The 18821-nt window shown below is 28.1% G+C and overlaps 1 protein-coding gene across 2 annotated transcripts in view; it reads right to left on the reverse strand.

Moving 5' to 3' along the window:
* Positions 1-18821, reverse strand: part of LOC117178203 — a 48841-nt gene that overhangs the window by 22652 nt on the left and 7368 nt on the right. The window contains exon 3 of one of the 2 annotated variants that reach the window (XM_033369501.1): positions 4163-4667. The exons of the other annotated variant lie outside the window; for it this stretch is intronic. Within the exon in view, the coding sequence (XP_033225392.1) occupies positions 4497-4667 (171 nt within the window). The 3' untranslated portion in view covers positions 4163-4496. Of the gene's footprint in view, positions 1-4162; positions 4668-18821 lie in introns of those variants that run through there. 2 annotated transcript variants of the gene reach the window in all.

Genomic DNA, 18821 nt, shown 5'->3' on the forward strand with positions numbered 1-18821 from the left:
TGAATCTTCCAAAAAAATATGAATTTTTAACAAGGATGGTCTACTTTGAAATAGGTAAAATTTTCAATAAAAAAGACTACTTCTCAACGAAAAATAGAATAGTTGACTGTTTAACTGAAAAGATTTTTCAGCCACGAGAGAAAAAAGTTTCAACCAAACTATTGAATTTTCATACCGAAAAAGAGAGTTTTTCTTATAAAACGTGGAATTTTCAATTGGAAAATATGAATTTTTAACAAGAAAGTTTATTTTCAACCAAATAGTTGAATTTTTTTTACTAAAAACGATCAATTTGTAACAAAACATACAATAGTTGAATTTACATTTAAAAAATTAATTTTCAACCAATTATAGAACGGATTTTCGAGACAAAAAAGTTATATATTTAATGACCGAGATTAATCATGAACGGAAAAAATTAATTTTCAACAAAGAAGATCAAGTTTTAACCAACATATTGAATTTTCAATTCAAAACGATTAAACTTTTATCAACAATGGAATAATTAAGTTTTCAGAAAAAAAAATAATTTCATAAGAAAAACTAATTAATTTTAAACAAAACAGATCGATTTTTAAGCAATAACATTATTTTTAAAAAAATTAGGTCAAATTTTAACCAAGCAGCCAAATTTTCAGTACAAATTTAGTAAATATATTTCAACCAAAAGAGTATTTTATCTTTACATAAAAAACAGTCGGAGTTGAATTTCCAACCAAAAAGATTTTTCAGTCAAGAGAGAAAAATATTCAACTAAATTGTTAAATTTTTAAACCGAAAATGAGAATTTTTAAATAAACATTTGTATTATTAACACGAAAATATGGAACTAATAACATTATTTTTTATTAAAGCAGTTTCAATTTTAATCAAAATGTCGAACCTTCAACGAAAAACTATCCAATTTTTATCAATAATTAAATAATTAAATTTTCAGAGAAGACAATTAATTTTCAAAAAAAAAGTTTTTTAACAACAAAAAAAAAGAATTTTTAACAAAACTTTCAACCAAATATGTAGTTAAATTTTCAATGAAAAAAGATAATTTCTCAATGAAAGGTTAATACCTGAATTTTAAACTAAAATGGATTAATTTTTAACCAAAAATAGAGTAACGAGTTTAATTTTCAGTGAGAGAAAAATGAAGTTTTAACCAAGAAAAGCAAATTTTCAATAAGAAAATAATTTGTTATAAAATAGTTCCAATTTGAACTAAGTTCTTTAATTTTCAACCAAAAAAGATGAATTTTCAACGAAAAATGTACTAGTTGAATCTTTACCTAAAATAATTAGTTTTCAATCACAAATAGCTTCTTTAAATTTCAAGATAATAAAATTAATGTTTAACTGAAAGAATGAATTTTTAACAAAATAATGTAATGTTCAACCAAATATTAGAATTTTAAACGGAAAATATAATAGTAAACTTTTTAAATAAAATAAAACAAATTTAATCGAATAATGATTTTAAGTGAAAAAACAAGAAAAGGGGAAGTTCCTTGAAAACAGAGGTAAAAGGAGGATTTCTTTACAAAAGGGGGAAAAAGGAAAACTGGGGAAATATTGTAAAGTCTGTATTTATAGGCTGCACTTTAAAAATAAAATCGCTCATATTTTCAAGCATTTCAAAAAATTCGTATTCACATGTTTATTTTCTTTCCTGACCCCCTGAAGAGTGACGTCATTTTTAAAGGGCCCTAATAATATATTTTTTTAAGAACATTTGCGCTCTACGAACTTTTTCGACTTCAGTGTCTTAATTTATATAAAATTAGATTTGCGAAATTTTTTAAACTTTTTTCTATCAAATTATACGTACTTCTTGATGGAATTACATCAAATATTTAATCTGATCGAAAATACGGTAAAAGCTTTATCTGTGAAAGCCAAGTTCAGAGAATAAAAGCAGAAGTGAAAGACTGTAGAGGGCACGCTGCATTTCACGGTCGACCTGCATTGATCACATACATATTTTTTTTTTTCAAATTAAGTTTCTAACTCAATAAGAATTTCTCAGTTCATGAAGTTAGCCAGACTATTCCATATCAAGAAAATCAATGATAAATTAATGATAAATTCTATTGATTTTTTTTCAAATGTTGTAAAATAAGAATAAATACGTGATTGACAACTCTTGGTTCATAGCTTCTTAAAATCTTTCATTAAAAACTTTATTAATTTAATATTTTTAAATATCCGTTGATTTGGTAGTCAGGCATTATCTTGTATTTAAATTTTTTCATTTAAAATCTCTAAACATTAAGAATAGAATATAAAGTTGTGTGGAGGTCTGATTTAATCTTTAGGCTCGTATTATTATTAGCCATTGTTGGGCCAACGTTTTTGGATTATTTTAAAAACCCTGTTGAAAACCTCGAATACATCCTGAATAATGCTTAAAAGTAGTAAAATACCGATAAAATCATTGCAATATGTAAACAATATTTTTAACAGGATGACCACTTTTATCGCCGGAAAGAATCCCCGGTCACTTCCTGGTTCGCAAATATTTTTTATTTAAATTAAAAAGTTAAAACTGTTAAAACTGAATTTTTTTCTTATTTTAAGTAATCAAAACTTAAAAAAAAAACTAAAATAGAGATAATTAATTTCTTCTTTTTCCTACTTTCCAAATTAAAGCTTACAAAATTGTTATTAAAAAACGTTTAATTCAATCGTTTAATAATTAATCAGTTAAATAATGGAAACCTTTTAAATGTAATAGATTTAATTCGAAGGGCTTCAGAAAAAAATTATCTCACAATGAAACATTCAAAATAATAAAGTATCAATATCATAAATTTTAATTATACGAACTGAATGTTGCCACTTTTATCGCCAGGAAAAATTCCGGCTTTAAACAAAATATCTGAATTTTCATCCAAAAAAATTAGTTTTCAACCCAAAGACGAATTTTTAACGAAAATACTGAGTTAAATGTTTTAGAAAATAGTTTACTTTTTAAAAAAATAATTGAATATTTGGCCAAATAGTTGAATATTCAACCAATTGATCGTTTAATCCGAAACAATTATTTTCTACCAAACAGACTGAATTGGTAACCATATGTTTAAATTTTCAAACAAATAATTATAATAATAATTTTTTACAAAACTGTTAAATTCACAACCGAATAGTTCAACTTTCAACCAAAACAGATTCATTTTTAACAAAATAAGAACATTTTTCACTAAATCGTTGAATATTCAAGCCAAAAGTCAAATTTGGTAAAAAAAAGTTGAAATTTTAACAAAACAATTAATTTGGAAAGAAAAATAAGAACTAAATCATGATTATTAACAACAGAAATGAATTTTCAACTAAGAAGTTCAACTTTCCACCCAGCAGTCCAATTCTCAATAAAAAAAATTAATAAAAAAGATTAATAATCAATGACAAATATAATAGTTAATATCACAATCAAAAAAAGATTATAGTCTTAATAAAAAAATAGTAGAATTTATTTATAAACATGAATTTCCAAAGAAAAGTGTAATAATTGATGTTTCGAAACAAAAATATTTTAATTCAGCATTAAAAACAGTTGAATTCAACAAAAAAGACGAATTTTCAACAATATAGTTTTATCCTCAATCAAAAATAATTGATTTTTATCCAAACAATTGCATTTCTAAGAAAAAAGGTAAAATATGTACACGAACGGATAAATGTGAAAATTAATTAAAAAATAATAATTTTTAACCAATCAAGATAAATTTTTAATTATAAGGTTAAATTTTGAAAAGAAAGCAAAAATTTAACCAAGCAGTTGCATTTACTAGCAAATAGTTGAAACTTTAAATCAAAAGAAATGAATTTTCAATAAAATATTCAAATTTTTAGAAGACAGTTGATTATTTAAATAAAAAAGGTCATTTTCAAAAAGGAAATATAAATTTTGCATAAAAGAGATGAATTTTCCACCATAAAATACGAATTTTCAGAATAAAAATTAATTTTCAACCAAACTTGCATTTACGATCAAATAGTTGAATTTTCAATAAAAAGGGATGAATTTTCAACAAAATAGTTCAATTTTAAAACAAATAGTTGAATTTTGTAATCAAAAAGTTCGCATTCAAGCGAGAAAACGATAAAGAGTGGAAAAAGTAGAAAATTCTTGAAAACGTGGAAAAGAACATGCAGTCTGTCACTAAAATTTAACGTATTGGCTTTTCTTACTCGATAAACATTTTTATATAATTTTTTACAATTAAGGGCATTTTATTATGCGCTGCTGTTGACATTGAAACTAATAATCATTTTATATAGCTTGGAAGGTTTCTTTGTCAATAATTAAAGAACATTCCAGGGCCACTAAAAAATTACCGGTTATTCCGGTCCTGAAAAATGCTCTGTCTTTTCTCGGTCCAGTGGCCACCCTGTTTAAGTATCTTATTTTATATTTTGAAGTGACAGTTCTGATTCAGAGAAGTGGCTTTCCCTTCAGTTTTTGTTTTTGAGATTGAATGCCTTTTAAAGTCATCCGGAATCAATTAGATATTCATTAAAATTGAAAATATGAGGACTAGTAAAATGAATCTTCGGTCTTGGAGTTTTGATGAATCATTAGCTATAATGAGGTCCGGACCGGTCCAATCTGTATCCACTCCATCAAGGCACTGAAATTCGCAACATCTCTCACCGACTCGAAACCTCTTACATCTCTGTGAAACAAAAAGCAATTCGTCTTTAATTGGTTTTCACAGTTCAGTTGTATAGTTCTGCTATTTAAACTAGACTTACAGATCTAACGGAAACCACCCTACAGTAGATAGGAAAAAAATTTTGCAGCATTTAACTGCTTCAATTACCAACAATAGAGAAAGATGTTCGTTTTATTGAAATAACAGAAAATATTTAACGTCATTACAGACTAGATAGAAAATAAATGCTTTCAATTATAAAATAAAATTTTTTCTAAAAAAAAGATCCACTCTCGTCGCTGCACGTGGAATAGAACCACAGATCTTCTGAATGCCGGTCTGGTACTTTACTATTAAGCTAATCAAAAGATCGAAAGAAGAATCTTATTTCAGAAATCTCCTTTCTGTAATTTGAAGAGCTTACTTGATTGATAGGTTGATTTTTATTTTCATGGTGGTGATGAAGATATCTATTTTTTATTTATGGTAACTATCTCTGATGATAATACAGATTCCTTTGAATTGCTTTAAAAGCTTAATGGGAAAGCACCCAACCGGCAATCGGGACTTCTGTTCCAGTGGAGCGAAGAGAGAGAACCTTTTTTTCAATTTAATTTATCCTTTCTATTATCATAAGTTATAATTTAATGATTTTAATCACAAAGGAACGGGTGAATGTTCAGATGAATACGGCTCTGACTTGAATATGGAAAAGCAGGCGAAGATAGGGGATAACTCATAAAATATTGCGCGCGCCATTGTCTAATAAGTGGGGAGAGCGTGAGACCGATGCAGGTAGCATCTTCATTCTATTCACATTTTGAATTTTTTTATTTTGCTTAGGAAAAATCCTTTTTGAATTTTAAAAAGGATTTTTTTAATAACACTAAGAACTATTACGCACGACTATCTAAATTCACATTCGAATTTAGATAGTAAACGTCAGTTTAAAAAAATTAATAAAAAAATGGGTTTATGTAATTTACTGTAACGACTTTCTACTCAATTTAATCGTGAAAATCTCTTTATGCAAGATTGCTTGTGTCAGTGTTTAAAAGAATATAAAGTATTTTTTTCAACTTTATTTAATCATAAAACCTTGTTCTGCGAGATAATTTGGCTTTTGAGTTTTTTTAAGAAAGGGAACTTTATATCATCTTATTGTAACCAGTTCAACATGAGATTTATATTAAATTTTCATATATGTAGCAACGACTTTGAATTTTATTGAATTTTAAAGACTTCGCTGTGCAAGAAAATTCAAACAGCTGCAAATACTATTTTGGAATTTGAAAATAATTAGAAATCATTCAAATATACGCAATCATCTCTTTATTGCGCAAATCCGAAATCTGCTAATTTTATTTAATATTTTTTACATATTTCTTTCTATTTTCAAGAGAAGTATAGCCTTTCTCCCCTTTTTCTCATTTTTCGCTAAAATGCAAACTGAATCGATAGAATGCTATAAGAAAAATTAACCATTTTTATTTGAAAAGACTAATATTATATTTTTGGTTCGGAATTCATCTCGTCTGGTTAAAATTTCTAGCTATTGGACAAAATGTTAATATTTTGTTAAAAAGTCATCTTTTTTGGTCAGAAATTCAGCGACCTAATTGAAAGTTAAGCTACTTTTTTTAAATTAATTTTTTAATTGTAAAGATTTATCTCCTTGGTTGTAAATTTTACTTTTCCATTTTAAAATAGTTGATCTTCTAATTTGAAAATCATCTTTTGTGCTGAACTCTTTTTTTGAAAACTCATTTTTCTCGGATGCATTTATTTTAGATGAAAATCCATCTGTTTTTTCGAAAATGTAACTATATTGTAGAAAAGTCTTTTTTTTACATTCTTATCAGAGAAGGTATTAGATTTGTGTAAAATTTGACCCCCTCAGTTTTTGTCAAATGTCCACGTTTTGAGACCCTCTGAAACCGAAAAACAGGTTTTTACGAATGTGTCTGTCTGTATGTCTGTCTGTCTGTGAACACGATTACTTTCGAAAAAATTAATCTATTAGATTGCCCTTTGTCACACTCGTTTAGTGTCTTAAACTAAAGGTCAAGTTCGTTAGCTAGCCATTTTGGATGAAATTTCAAAAAGTGGGCACATTTTGAATATTTCTGAGGCCACTTTTTTAAAAAATCCAAAATTCTCTGTACGGTTATTTATAGTATTCAAAAAGTTGAACAATTTATCTGAATGACTATTTTTAAAACATCAAAAATTACCAGAGTTTGAGCATTTTCAAAATAAAAAAAAAACAAATTATGATGAAAATTTTAAGCCAAACATTGCATGATACGAAAAAAAGTCAGGAGGAAAAAAACGTAACTTTTTGAAAGCCCTACAAGATTACGATAACAATTTTTTTAATTTGGTCGAAATGTTAAAAAATCCAAATTTGATCGTACCAAAAATTTTTGAAATCACATTTTTTCAAGATTTAAAAATTGTATGCACGGTTGTTCATAGTACTCAGAAACTCAAACAATTTATCTTCATGACTTTTTTCTATAAACAGAAAATTATCAGAGTTAGAGCATTTTCAAAATCCAAAAAAAAAACAAACTGAAATGAACATTTTCAGCCAAACAACGCATGATATGAAAAAAGCCAAGAGAAGAGAAACTTTGCTTTTTGAAAGCTCTAAAAGATTATAATAACAACATTTTCAATTTGGTCAAAAAGTTGAAAATTCCAAATTTGATCGTACAAAAAAATTTTGAAACCACATTTTTTCAAGATTTAAAAATTGTATGTACGGTTGTTCATAGTACTCAGAAACTCAAACAATTTATCCTTATTACTTTTTTCTATAAACAGAAAATTATCAGAGTTAGAGCATTTTCAAAATCCAAAAAAACAAACTGAAATGAACATTTTAAGTCAAACAACGCATGATATGAAAAAAATCAAGAAAGAAAAACGTTGCTTTTTGAAATACCTACAGGACTAAGATAACAAGTTTTTTAATTTAGACGAAAAGTTGAACATTCCAAATTTGATCGTACCAAAAATAATGAAAAATTCAAAAATTCCATTTTTGGTCAAACTATGCAAGATACAACAAAAATAAAAAAGCTCAAATTGCGCACCCTGGGAAGAACTACAAATTTATAATGAATCGCTTTTCGATATAAGCTACGAAAAAAAGGAGACAAAAATTGTTCATCCAAAAAAGAGCTATAATTTTTGATAGGACACGTAGTTTTTGCTTTAGTCGTAAAAAATATTATTCAAAATAAAAATATTAAATTTGTTTGAAAAAACGAAACAAGGTACAAACTTAAATTACCAGACAAAAGTTGTTCGCCTAAAAAGATCTATAAATTTATTATTAATCATTTTTTGATTGGACGAGTAGATCTTCTTTTAATCGTGAAACATAAGATAAAAAATGCAAAAATGAACTTTTTGGAAAAAGCGCAGAAAAGACGAAAGAGGACATAGACTCCTATATAGGACCCTGTATAGGTTCCTGTATTAGACCCTATGCAAATGCGCAGTGGTTTTTATTCAATTGTAAAAAACAACATAGAAAATAAAAAATTATAAAAACAAGGAAATAAGAATTAGTATGATTCAATTTTTATGCATATTATGAATTGTAATGATATACATTTATTGAAATGATACATGTTTCAGAGCAGCTTAGAATACAGTTTAAAGCAAAATAAGATACAAATACAAAAATTATCATGATAAATACAATTTGCTTTTTATTTTGCAATTTTTTAATAAGTAATCCCAGACAGAGTTACATAAAAATGTATTATAATTAATACAAAAGTGTTATGTATAATGTAGAAAAGTTTACATGTTGGATAAAATCGAGTGCGAAGCACGAGATACGTGATGAGAATGTGTTCGTTAAGGCCAAAAGAGCTTTAACAAAAGAGAGTTCAAAATTACCAAATTACAGTTATCGGTCCGTTCACCTTTGATTTTAAAAGGTCTGTGCCCGAATGTGGAAGAAATGCAAAGACCAAGTGCGGAGTGCGACTGCCATCAGTCACATGCCGTAGGTGCGCTCAAACTCTCTTTTAACGAAAGAAAATTCACAATTACAAAATTACAGTGGTGGATGTTTTGAGTCTTAATTTTAAAATGTTTACGCAAGAATGTGCAAAAATATAAAGACCGAGCGCATAGCGCGAGGTAAATCTACAATCAAGCGCGAAGCGCGAGATCAATACAACATCGAGCGCGAAGCACGAGAACCAACAGTTGTGCGCCCTAGACGCGCTCAAACTTGCGAGCGAAGCGAGCCGCGCACACAGCGCGCGAGGAGAATGTGCTGGCGTAGCGGGCAGATTTTTTAGTTAGAAATTCAGCCACTAGGTCGAAAGTGGAACTGCTTTGTTAAAAATTCATTTATTTAATTGTAGAATTATCTCCTTGGTTGAAAATTTAGCAATTCCATTTGTAGAAAATTTATCTTCTTAATTAGAAAATTATCTTTTAGTTGTAAATGTAATTTTTGCGTTAAAAAATTCGTTTTTTGGCTAAAGAATTAATTTTTTGTTACTAACAATGTAATTATTACACCACTAGTCGAAAATTAACCTTTTTGGTTAAAAGTTTCATTTTTGATTCAAAATTAATCTGGTTTGGTTAAGGATTTAAATGGTTGGTTAAAAATTAAACTATATTTATAAAGATTAACTTTTTAGTAGACAATTCATTTTTTGTTAAAAAATAACATTTTCGGGGAAAAAATTCAACCGTTTTGTATATAGTTCCTCCTTTTGGGTTTAAAATTCAAAAAATTTGGTTGAAAAATTATATTTTGTATAAATAATAAAGAAAGAATGCTTTGAATCAATAAATATTGTTCATTCAACTTACAATTTTTATCCTAATGTACAAACATGCCACGAAAATGTTCCATTAGGAAAAATTTTTCATTAATTGAAGCTCATGTCATGTAGAATTGAGACTAGAAACAAAATTTTCTATTGTATAGTTTATTTTTATATCAGTGATTAAAAAATTAGAAAAATGAAGAAAATTTTGTTCCTTAGACACCTATACTGGAAGATTTCTATTAGTCTAATTTTTTCGGAAATAACTTAAATGGAAGATTTTGGCATACAAAAATCTGATAAAATATAGCACTTGCTATGTTGTGTTATATGTATGTGAGTGGTTGAAAAATGTAAAAAAAAATAAATTAAAAAATTTTGGTTTTTTATATTCTTATGGTAAAAGCTTTCTTTTAGTACCATTTTCTCTGAGATAGCTTAAATTTAAGATTTTCGGTATGTACAATTCAGAGCAAAAATAACGTTTGCTATGTCGTAATTTTAATTTTTTGCTATCAGTGGTTAAACAATAAAAAAAAATTTAATTTCGGCTATTTTATTTATATTTTTGATGTGTGGGCAAAGAATAAATATTCTCTAAAAAAATGTTGTAAAAATGTATTACTTCAAAGTAATGATTTATTTTTAATGCCAATAAAATTTTTATCCAATAAAAACAAAACTCTTGAAAATTGTATATTTTGATTAATTTGTTTTGTAGCACGTTTAGAGAAACAATTTTTAGTGTTTCTGCACCACAAAAGCAAGGCAAAATAAATTACGTATAACAAGTTAATTTAAATTAAATTTTTCCGCTTTTTTTCGCTCCACTGTCTATCTCAAGACAGGTGTTACATTTATGATAATAGTAATTTAAAGGAATCTTTATTATCATAAGAGATAGTCACCATTAATGAGCATAGAAAGCAGTTATTTCTGACTAGATGTAAAATGAATTAAAAGCATTTTTTAAATTAAATTTTTTCTGAAAAATATCTGCTTTGGTCGCCCCACTGGGAATAGAACCACAGAACTTTCGATTCCCAGTCGGGTGCTTTTCCAATTAAGGTATTAGAGAGATCGTAAGAAGATATTTTTTCATAAATACACCTGACCGGCAATCGGAACTTCTTTGGTTCGATTCCCAGTGGAGCGAAGAGAGTAGATCTTTCTTCGGAACAAAATTTGATTAAAATTTTTAAAAATTCATTTTTTATCTAATCACAAATGACGTTAAATATTGTTGATTTATATTTTCACGAATTGCGGAATGATATCTATAATGATGGATGGTAAATATCTCTGATGATAATACAGATTCCTTTGAATTACTCGTATCATAAATGTAATACCTGGCTTGAGATAGCGTGTATTTCCGAAAAAAATATTCTTCCTTCGATCTCTCTAATAGTTTAATTGGAAAAAAAAACCGACGGGCAATCGGCAGTTATGTGGTTCAATTCCCAATGGAGCGAAAAGAGTAGTTCTTTTTTTCGACAAACTTTAATTTAAACATTTTTTAAAATTTATTGTCTATTTCGAAATAAATTTAAGTATTTTCTGTTACTCAAAGAGTAAATTTCATCGACAGTGTTGATTTATATTTTCACGGATTATGAAATGATATCTACACTAATTGATGGTAACTATCTCTGATGATAATGCAGATTCCTTTAATGTAATTTAAGTCCTATTTATGAAATTTTTGTTGTTTTTTTTTTTAAATTTTGTGTAACATCGCAACAAGATGCTCTGCTTTCCAAAAGTATAACCCAGTCAATTAAATTTCCTATATAGGTCACTCTTCCGTGCATAAGTACTGGAAAAAAGCCTTTACGGCAAATAGTACTCACTAGGTTAAACATTTGGACAGCAGTGCTTGGGTTTGCTTGAATATATACGTATACAGAAATGGAGTGTCCGTCGTGACCCAATTTTCAGTACACACATAGCTACCGTTGGCACAGCTTCCGATCTTCGGTGCAGGCTTTAAAAAATATAGCCACAAGAAACTTTAAGAAGATAGCAGATAATTTTTATCAGATTGGCTTTGTTTCATAGTTTCGATCACATTTTATTAATCTTGTACAGGTCAAGTTTTTTAACAGCCTTAATTTCCAGCATTATTTTTATATGAATTTTTTTTTACCTTTACCTCTTTTACTTGAAAAAAGTCTTTTTTATACAAAATTCTTATTTTTTTAATTCAATTGAATATTTGTATTATGGTTTGTATTATTTTTGTATAAAAACAAAATAAATTATACAAAAATAGTTCAAATAAAAATGAAATAAAAATATAAATAAATATTGAAATCAAATGATATAGAAGTATATTATAATTAAAATACATTTTCTATTAGGATCCTGGAAATATTCACGGAATATTAATCCAAACAAAATTCTGAAATGTGCAGCTTTTTATTTTGGCAAATAAATTCCTTAATAAATTCTAAATACCCTATTTTCTTAGAATTGACCTAGATAACCACAATTCTGAGGAAAATTTGAATTTTTGCTCTAGCGGATACCAGAGTGTACACACAAGGATAAAGCCTGAATTTGATTTTCCTCTCAGAAATTCAGAGAGATATCGTAAAGGACTGAATTACGTTTTATACTATGTAGAAAGTGTGACAAACGAAGGGAATCAACTTTCAACATTTAAAAGGAAAGGCAAATTTTTTAATTTCAGAGCTTCAAAGGAAATTGCAGCATATATTTCATAAATAAGTTATGTAGCTTCAGTTCAGTTGGATAGCAAATTTTATTTTTGGAAAGGGGGAGGGTCGATAAGGCCGGTTTTTGGCCTAATTTATTTTTGGACCAAAAAATCTGAAAAAATCATGGTAGTATCTTATAAGTATCCCGAGTCGATTGCACGCTAAATGGACTACCCTCCACCCCCCAGCCACCCCCACCCCCTACAAATATAGGAAAAACCACTACCCACCAACTGTATTTTCGAGAGATTTGATACTCTTAAACATGTAGTCTGAGGTTAGCTCGGGTTTACTATGGTTTTCGGGGTCGCCGAATACAAATCTGGCGTCCTTTGACTTTTATCGCGTCAGGTTCAAGGTCATTGGAAGGTCAAATCGAGAGAAAACGGTAAAAAAATCCAAAAAAAATACGTTATAGGTTTTTGGAGTCGCTAATTATGAATCTGGCATCCGTTGAACTCTATCGCTTCAGTTTCAAGGTCATTTGAAGGTCAAATCGAGAAAAACGGTAAAAAATTTTCAAAAAATATGTTATAGGTTTTTGGGGTCGCTGATTACGAACCTGGTGTCCGCTGACCTTTATCGCGTCAGGTTCAAGGTCATGGGAAGGTCAAATCGAGATAAAACGCTGAAAAAAATATATGTTATAGGTTTTCGGGGTTTTCTCGATTTGACCTTCAAATGACCTTCAAATGACCTTGAACCTGAAGCGATAGAGTTCAACGGATGCCAGATTCGTAATTAGCGACTCCAAAAACCTATAACGTATTTTTTTGGATTTTTGGATTTGTAATTCTGTTCTAAACATTTTGCTGCTGTACTTTATTTTGATAAAAATAATAACAATGAAATATTTTTTAATTCAAAAACATTTAAGCAAATTTAAAACAAAATGCAGATTGTTAAAGATTACAAAGTAAAAACTTAGAGGCTTTTTGAACGTTTTAAAATATTTTAAGAAAAATGTAAAATAATTGTTTATTTTACAAACTATTTCTTAGAGAATATTTTAAATAATTTCAAACATTTTAAAAGCTTTTCGAAAAAAAAAATAATCTGGAAGGTTTCAAGATATGTGCTAATAATTCGAGTCAGCTTAGGAGATTTATAAATAGTGAAAGTTTCGAAGAGATTAAAAATGTTTTTAAACTTTAATAGATTTCCGGAAATTTATCAAAATTTTATTAATATTTTTCAAACGACAAATTTTCTAGACAAACCTAAAAAAAACTTATTATAATCTTACAAAATATAAGGGTTAAAGGGTTCAACTATTTTCTAGGATGAATTCAACTGTTTTTGATATAATATAAAACCTTTTTGGATTAAGATTTCAACTATTAAATGTTGCGTTTGAAAAGTTCATCATTTTATTTGAAAAATTTCGTTTGACATGTCTGAAATTTTCACAAGTCGTTTTGAGGTTTAACGAGAATCTTAGAAAATTATATAATTTTTTTTAAAGCCTGATTGTCTTTTCATTATTTAAAATTGTTTTATATTTTTAGCTCGAAATTTTTAAAATTAAATCTACAAATAATCCCTTTAACGGATGTTCAAATTTACTTAATCTTTCATTTGAGTTATAAAATGAAAAAGCCCATTAAATATGACAAGAATGTTTCCAAAAAATAGAAGCAAGAATATCCAAAAAATATTTAAATTCATAATTGTTTATTTAAATATAATTACTTACTTGCTTTGTTTGAAATAATAAAATTTATAAGCTGGAACAATTAGATTCAAAAGATTCATAATTTGTTGACAATATGATGTTATAAGTTGATGATTTTCATGGAAAACGGCTATTTAGAAGAAAAATAATTATGATTTTAACAAGACTTAGAATCTTTTAACAATTTTAAATTATGTTAGTATTTTTGGCAAGAAATTACTGTTTTTAATAAAAAAAATTTTATTTCAAACAATATTCATAACTTTATAAAAATTTTAGATTATTTTAGCATTTTACACCGGAAATGGTTTTTAAAAAATAGAAATCATTAGGCTTAGAGAAGTATTTATAATTTTTAACGATTTTTTTCTACTACAGTTTATAGTTTATAAAAAATTATTTATTAAAGATTGAAATTTTGCTAACTCAAAACTTAAATCGCTTCAAATTAATTTTGAAATACTTTCAAACGCTTACTTTTCAAAAACTATAAAACTGACAGTCTATTATAAATAAAATTTTCATGTGAGAATAATACGCACTAAAACGTCAATAATTTTAATTTTAATAAGTAAATGTAGAAAAAAGACGCTTATTTATCATTTCGATAATTTTCAGATTTTACAATAAATAATAAAATTTACAAAATTATCGATAATCGACATTTAATAACATGAGTCAAGCGTAATTGAATCCGTTTTCTGTTATGGAAGTAATAAGCTGCTTAGCGAAAATAAAGCACTTTATCGCTCATTATTTCATAAACGATGCTCTGCAATTTTTCAGAGCCTTCCGATACCAATCCTACTTATCAAGAAAATTTAATTGGAACGATCGAGAGACTAAAAGAAAAACGCCTCACGAACGGGAACTTCATTTAAAAGCCTTCAGGCACAAATAGGCACAAACTGTAAATTACGATATTAGATTCAAGCTTTCGTATAATCAATTTCCATATTTGTTCGATGGCAAATTTTTTTCTAATTAATTAATGAACAAATATCACATTTAAGAGTATATTTTCTGTTCACATTTAGAGAATTTGTACATTCAAATCTAAAAATTGGATAAATTTCCATTTTATGTCTTCAAAATTGAAATAGTACAAAAAAACATAAATAATTGCATGATATTCTATTATCCACATTAAATGTTAATGAAGTGTGGAATTTTGAAATATTCACAATTGAAGAATTTAAACATTCAAATCAAGAAAAATAAAGAATTTTATCTTTTTAAAATTGTAGAACTTTTAATGGCAAATCCTACAAATTGAAAAGTTTTTAATTTTGAAAATTTATAATTAAAAATTATGTTAGTTTTACATTTTAAAGTTCTGAAATTTTGATCCCTAGTATCCAAAATATTTTTCAATTTGTAAGATTTCTAACTGATAACTTAACTTTTCATTTCCAGAACCATAAAAATTTAGCAATTATTATTTATATATCCCAAATTAAAGAGTTTTCAATTGTTAATCCTTAAAATTAAAAAAAATGTAATTGAAAATAATAAAAAATTAATGACATTTTAATTAAAAACCTTAAAAATTGTAGAACTTTAAATTTGAAGTTCTAAATTCTGAAAATTTAAGTTAAAAAATATTTCAATTTGGAAGATTTAGAACTGAGAAATTGAACTTTTATTTCCCAATTAAACCAAATTTAAAATACATTATACATTATACATTAATAAATTATTCATTATAAAATTATTATATTTAATAAATTGATTATATATCTTCAACATCGAAGAGTTTTTACTCCTAAATCTATAAAATCAAAGAAATTTAAAATATTGATCATATAAGAATATTCAACATATAAAAATTATTATTTATATTTTAAGTTTTAGAATCAAAAATTCTATAATTTTGACGCTTCACATTGAAAATTTATTTAATTTAAAAGATTTAGAATTCATCAATTCATCAAAATCATCAAATTCATCAAAACCATTTAAAGTTAATAATATACATTTAGACCAAATTTAATCAATTTGCAGGATTCACAATTGAAAACTTGACTTTTGATTTCCACAATAACCATACTTTATTCATTTTTATTTATCCATTTTTATAATAAAATTGAGGAAGTTAAGGAAATCTAAATTTCAAATCGTGAAAATCGAAGACATTTCAATTTTGAAAATTTATAACCAAAAAGTTTACAAGTTTCAAGTTTAACAATGAAAAATTCTGTTATTTTTATGCTTTGCATTCCAAATTTCTTCTTCGGCTTAGAATTGAAGATTATTCTTTTAATTTCTGAAATCATCGAAATTTAATAATTTATATTTATACATCTTTAAAATTAAAGGGGTTTTAATTTTAAATCTTCAACATTAAAGAATGTGACGTTTTAAATCGTGAAAATTAAAGAATTTTCCATTACAAATCTTGAAAATTACACAATATCAAATTCAAATATATAATTAACATTTATGCAAGTTTGATGTGTTACCCTTTAAAACTCTGTAATTTCGATGCTTTATATTATGACCTCCTCATTTTGAATAATAAACAATTGAAAACCCAAGACGACTCTCTCGGTTCCAGTTCTACCTCCCCCCTCTCCCAACCCTCCCTTATTAACTGAAATTTTTGGTGGGACTGACGTTATAACTACAATCTCCACCATATGACGATTTGATACTTAACTTTGACATAATTTCGCCTCAGAAAATAAGATTATTGCATAAAGGTGATAGTTGGACGTATAATTTAAACAATGAATAATACAAACTGCAAAATAGCCTCGGAAAGGACTGGAACTTTTAATGACAAAAGGCATGCACACGGAAAATCTAATGGTCATGTTTCAGGCGACGCACAGAGACTGGGTGTTTGGAATACTAGGGGAGTAAATGATCTCAAGGTAAAAGAATTGCGTGAAACTATGGACGTAAGGAAACTAGATATTTTATGTGTGCCTGAAACAAAGAAAAAGGGATGCGAAACCAAAGACATAAAAAACGGCGTGTTGAAAGGGGGATTTGAAATATGGTCAGGAGTAGACTGTGAATCGCATGGTAAACAAGGAGTAGGTCTGATTTTGAATGAAAGAGCAAAGCAGCATCTCGGAGACCATAGTTTCGTATCTCCCAGACTGCTGTGGGCTAGAATCATTACATTCTGATCTCAAAAATTAACTTAGGTCGGAGATGGAGAAAAAAAAGAACCAAGAAAGCAAAACAAACGCGAATCAAAATTGAGGACCTACAGAAACCGGATGTGCGAATAGATTTCCAAAATACGATAATCGAGAACATAGACAGGGCAACATGGGAGGACCGCATAAAAAAAGATATAGAGGGCGCACAATGTTACGGGATATCTTTGTTAGATGTACGATCGAAGTGTGTGGTACCGCAGTTGTAAGAAGAATGTCTGATGATGCGTGATGGAATGATGAAATTCAGACTGCCCAAAAAGCAAAGAGAAAAGCGTACAAGAGAACTTTGAACATCGCAGGTCTTAGCAATGAGGAAAGAAATAGACGTAGAAATGATTATAGACGCGAAAACAGGATACTTAAACGATTAGTTAAAGAAAGTAAAGATACAATTAGAGCAGAAGAAGAGATAAAAGTAAAAAACGACTTTGAAGGAAGCAGGAAACTACTTTATAAAAAAATAAAGGAAAATAAAAGTACATAATTTGTCAACATGAGAAATAGTAGGCGGGAAATGGTATATGATGCGGACGGTATACTAGAGGCTTTCAGAGACTATTTTAGGAGACAATTCGAAGATGAAGCTGTAGGACACCACAACTGCGATGTTGAACACGGTGCGACAAAAAACTCAATTAAGAAAGTCTGTGTCACTGAGGTTAGGGATATAATTAAGAACTTGAAAAACGGTAAGGCTGCCGGGGTAGACGGTATTAACGCTGAAATGCTTAAACACGGTGGCGAGTGCATGCCACATAGACTGTGCGAATTGATAAATTTATGTTTTGAGATGGGAAACGTCCCAGACGATTGGAAAAAAGCGACTATCGTACAAATATACAAGAGGAAGGGAGACAAAAGCGATTGCAATAATTACAGAGGGATTAGCTTATTAAGCACTGTAAGTAAAATATATTCAAAAATAATTATTCGTAGGGTAATAAAAATAACAGAAGCAAACATTTGGGATGTCCAAAGTGGATTTATGCCAGGAAAGTCATGTACGGATCAAATATTTAGCTTCAGGCAAATAACAGAAAAAAGTTTGAGAGCAGGAAAAAAAGTTTTCTGTGCATTTGTTGAACTAGAAAAAGCTTTTGACAAGGTAGATAGAAGTAAACTTTGGGGAATCCTGAAAGAGTATGGAGTCAATGGATGGCTCCTACAAGCTATAAAAACAATATATACAGGTAGCAAAGCGAGTGTAAGAGTGAATGGGAAATTGAGTGACTGTTTCGATATTGTTCAAGGAGTAAGACAAGGAAGCGTTATGTCTTCATGGTTATTTATATTATTTGTGGACAAGTGTTTAAGAATAGCTCTCTTCGATGAAGAGGGTGTGGATCTAGGAACAGTACGTGGGTTAGCGTTCGCAGATGATAAGGTTGTTATGGCAGAGCCTATCGAAGACTTACAAAGAATTTTGAACAAACTAGATGCAAGCATGAAGAGCATGGGCCTCGAAATTAACACAAATAAAACAAAAACCATGGTGTTCGAAGGGTAGAGTGAAAAAACACTATGCAATATTTTATTAAATGATGAGAGAATTGAACAAGTTGATAAGTTCGTATACCTTGGTAGCTTATTTACTAGGGACGGGAAGATAGATGAGAAATTAGATAGACGAATAAATGAAGGTAAGAAGGTTATTGGTAGAGCAGGTCCCCTCATCAGAAGTAAAAATATAGCAAATAAAGCTAAAATGGCAATACATAATTCTATATTTGTACCGACTGTACTATACGGTAGCGAGACATGGACTTACCAAGAAAAAGATAAGAGTAAAATTA

This window comes from Belonocnema kinseyi, chromosome 8, assembly GCF_010883055.1.
Source record: "Belonocnema kinseyi isolate 2016_QV_RU_SX_M_011 chromosome 8, B_treatae_v1, whole genome shotgun sequence".
NCBI lineage: Eukaryota > Metazoa > Arthropoda > Insecta > Hymenoptera > Cynipidae > Belonocnema > Belonocnema kinseyi.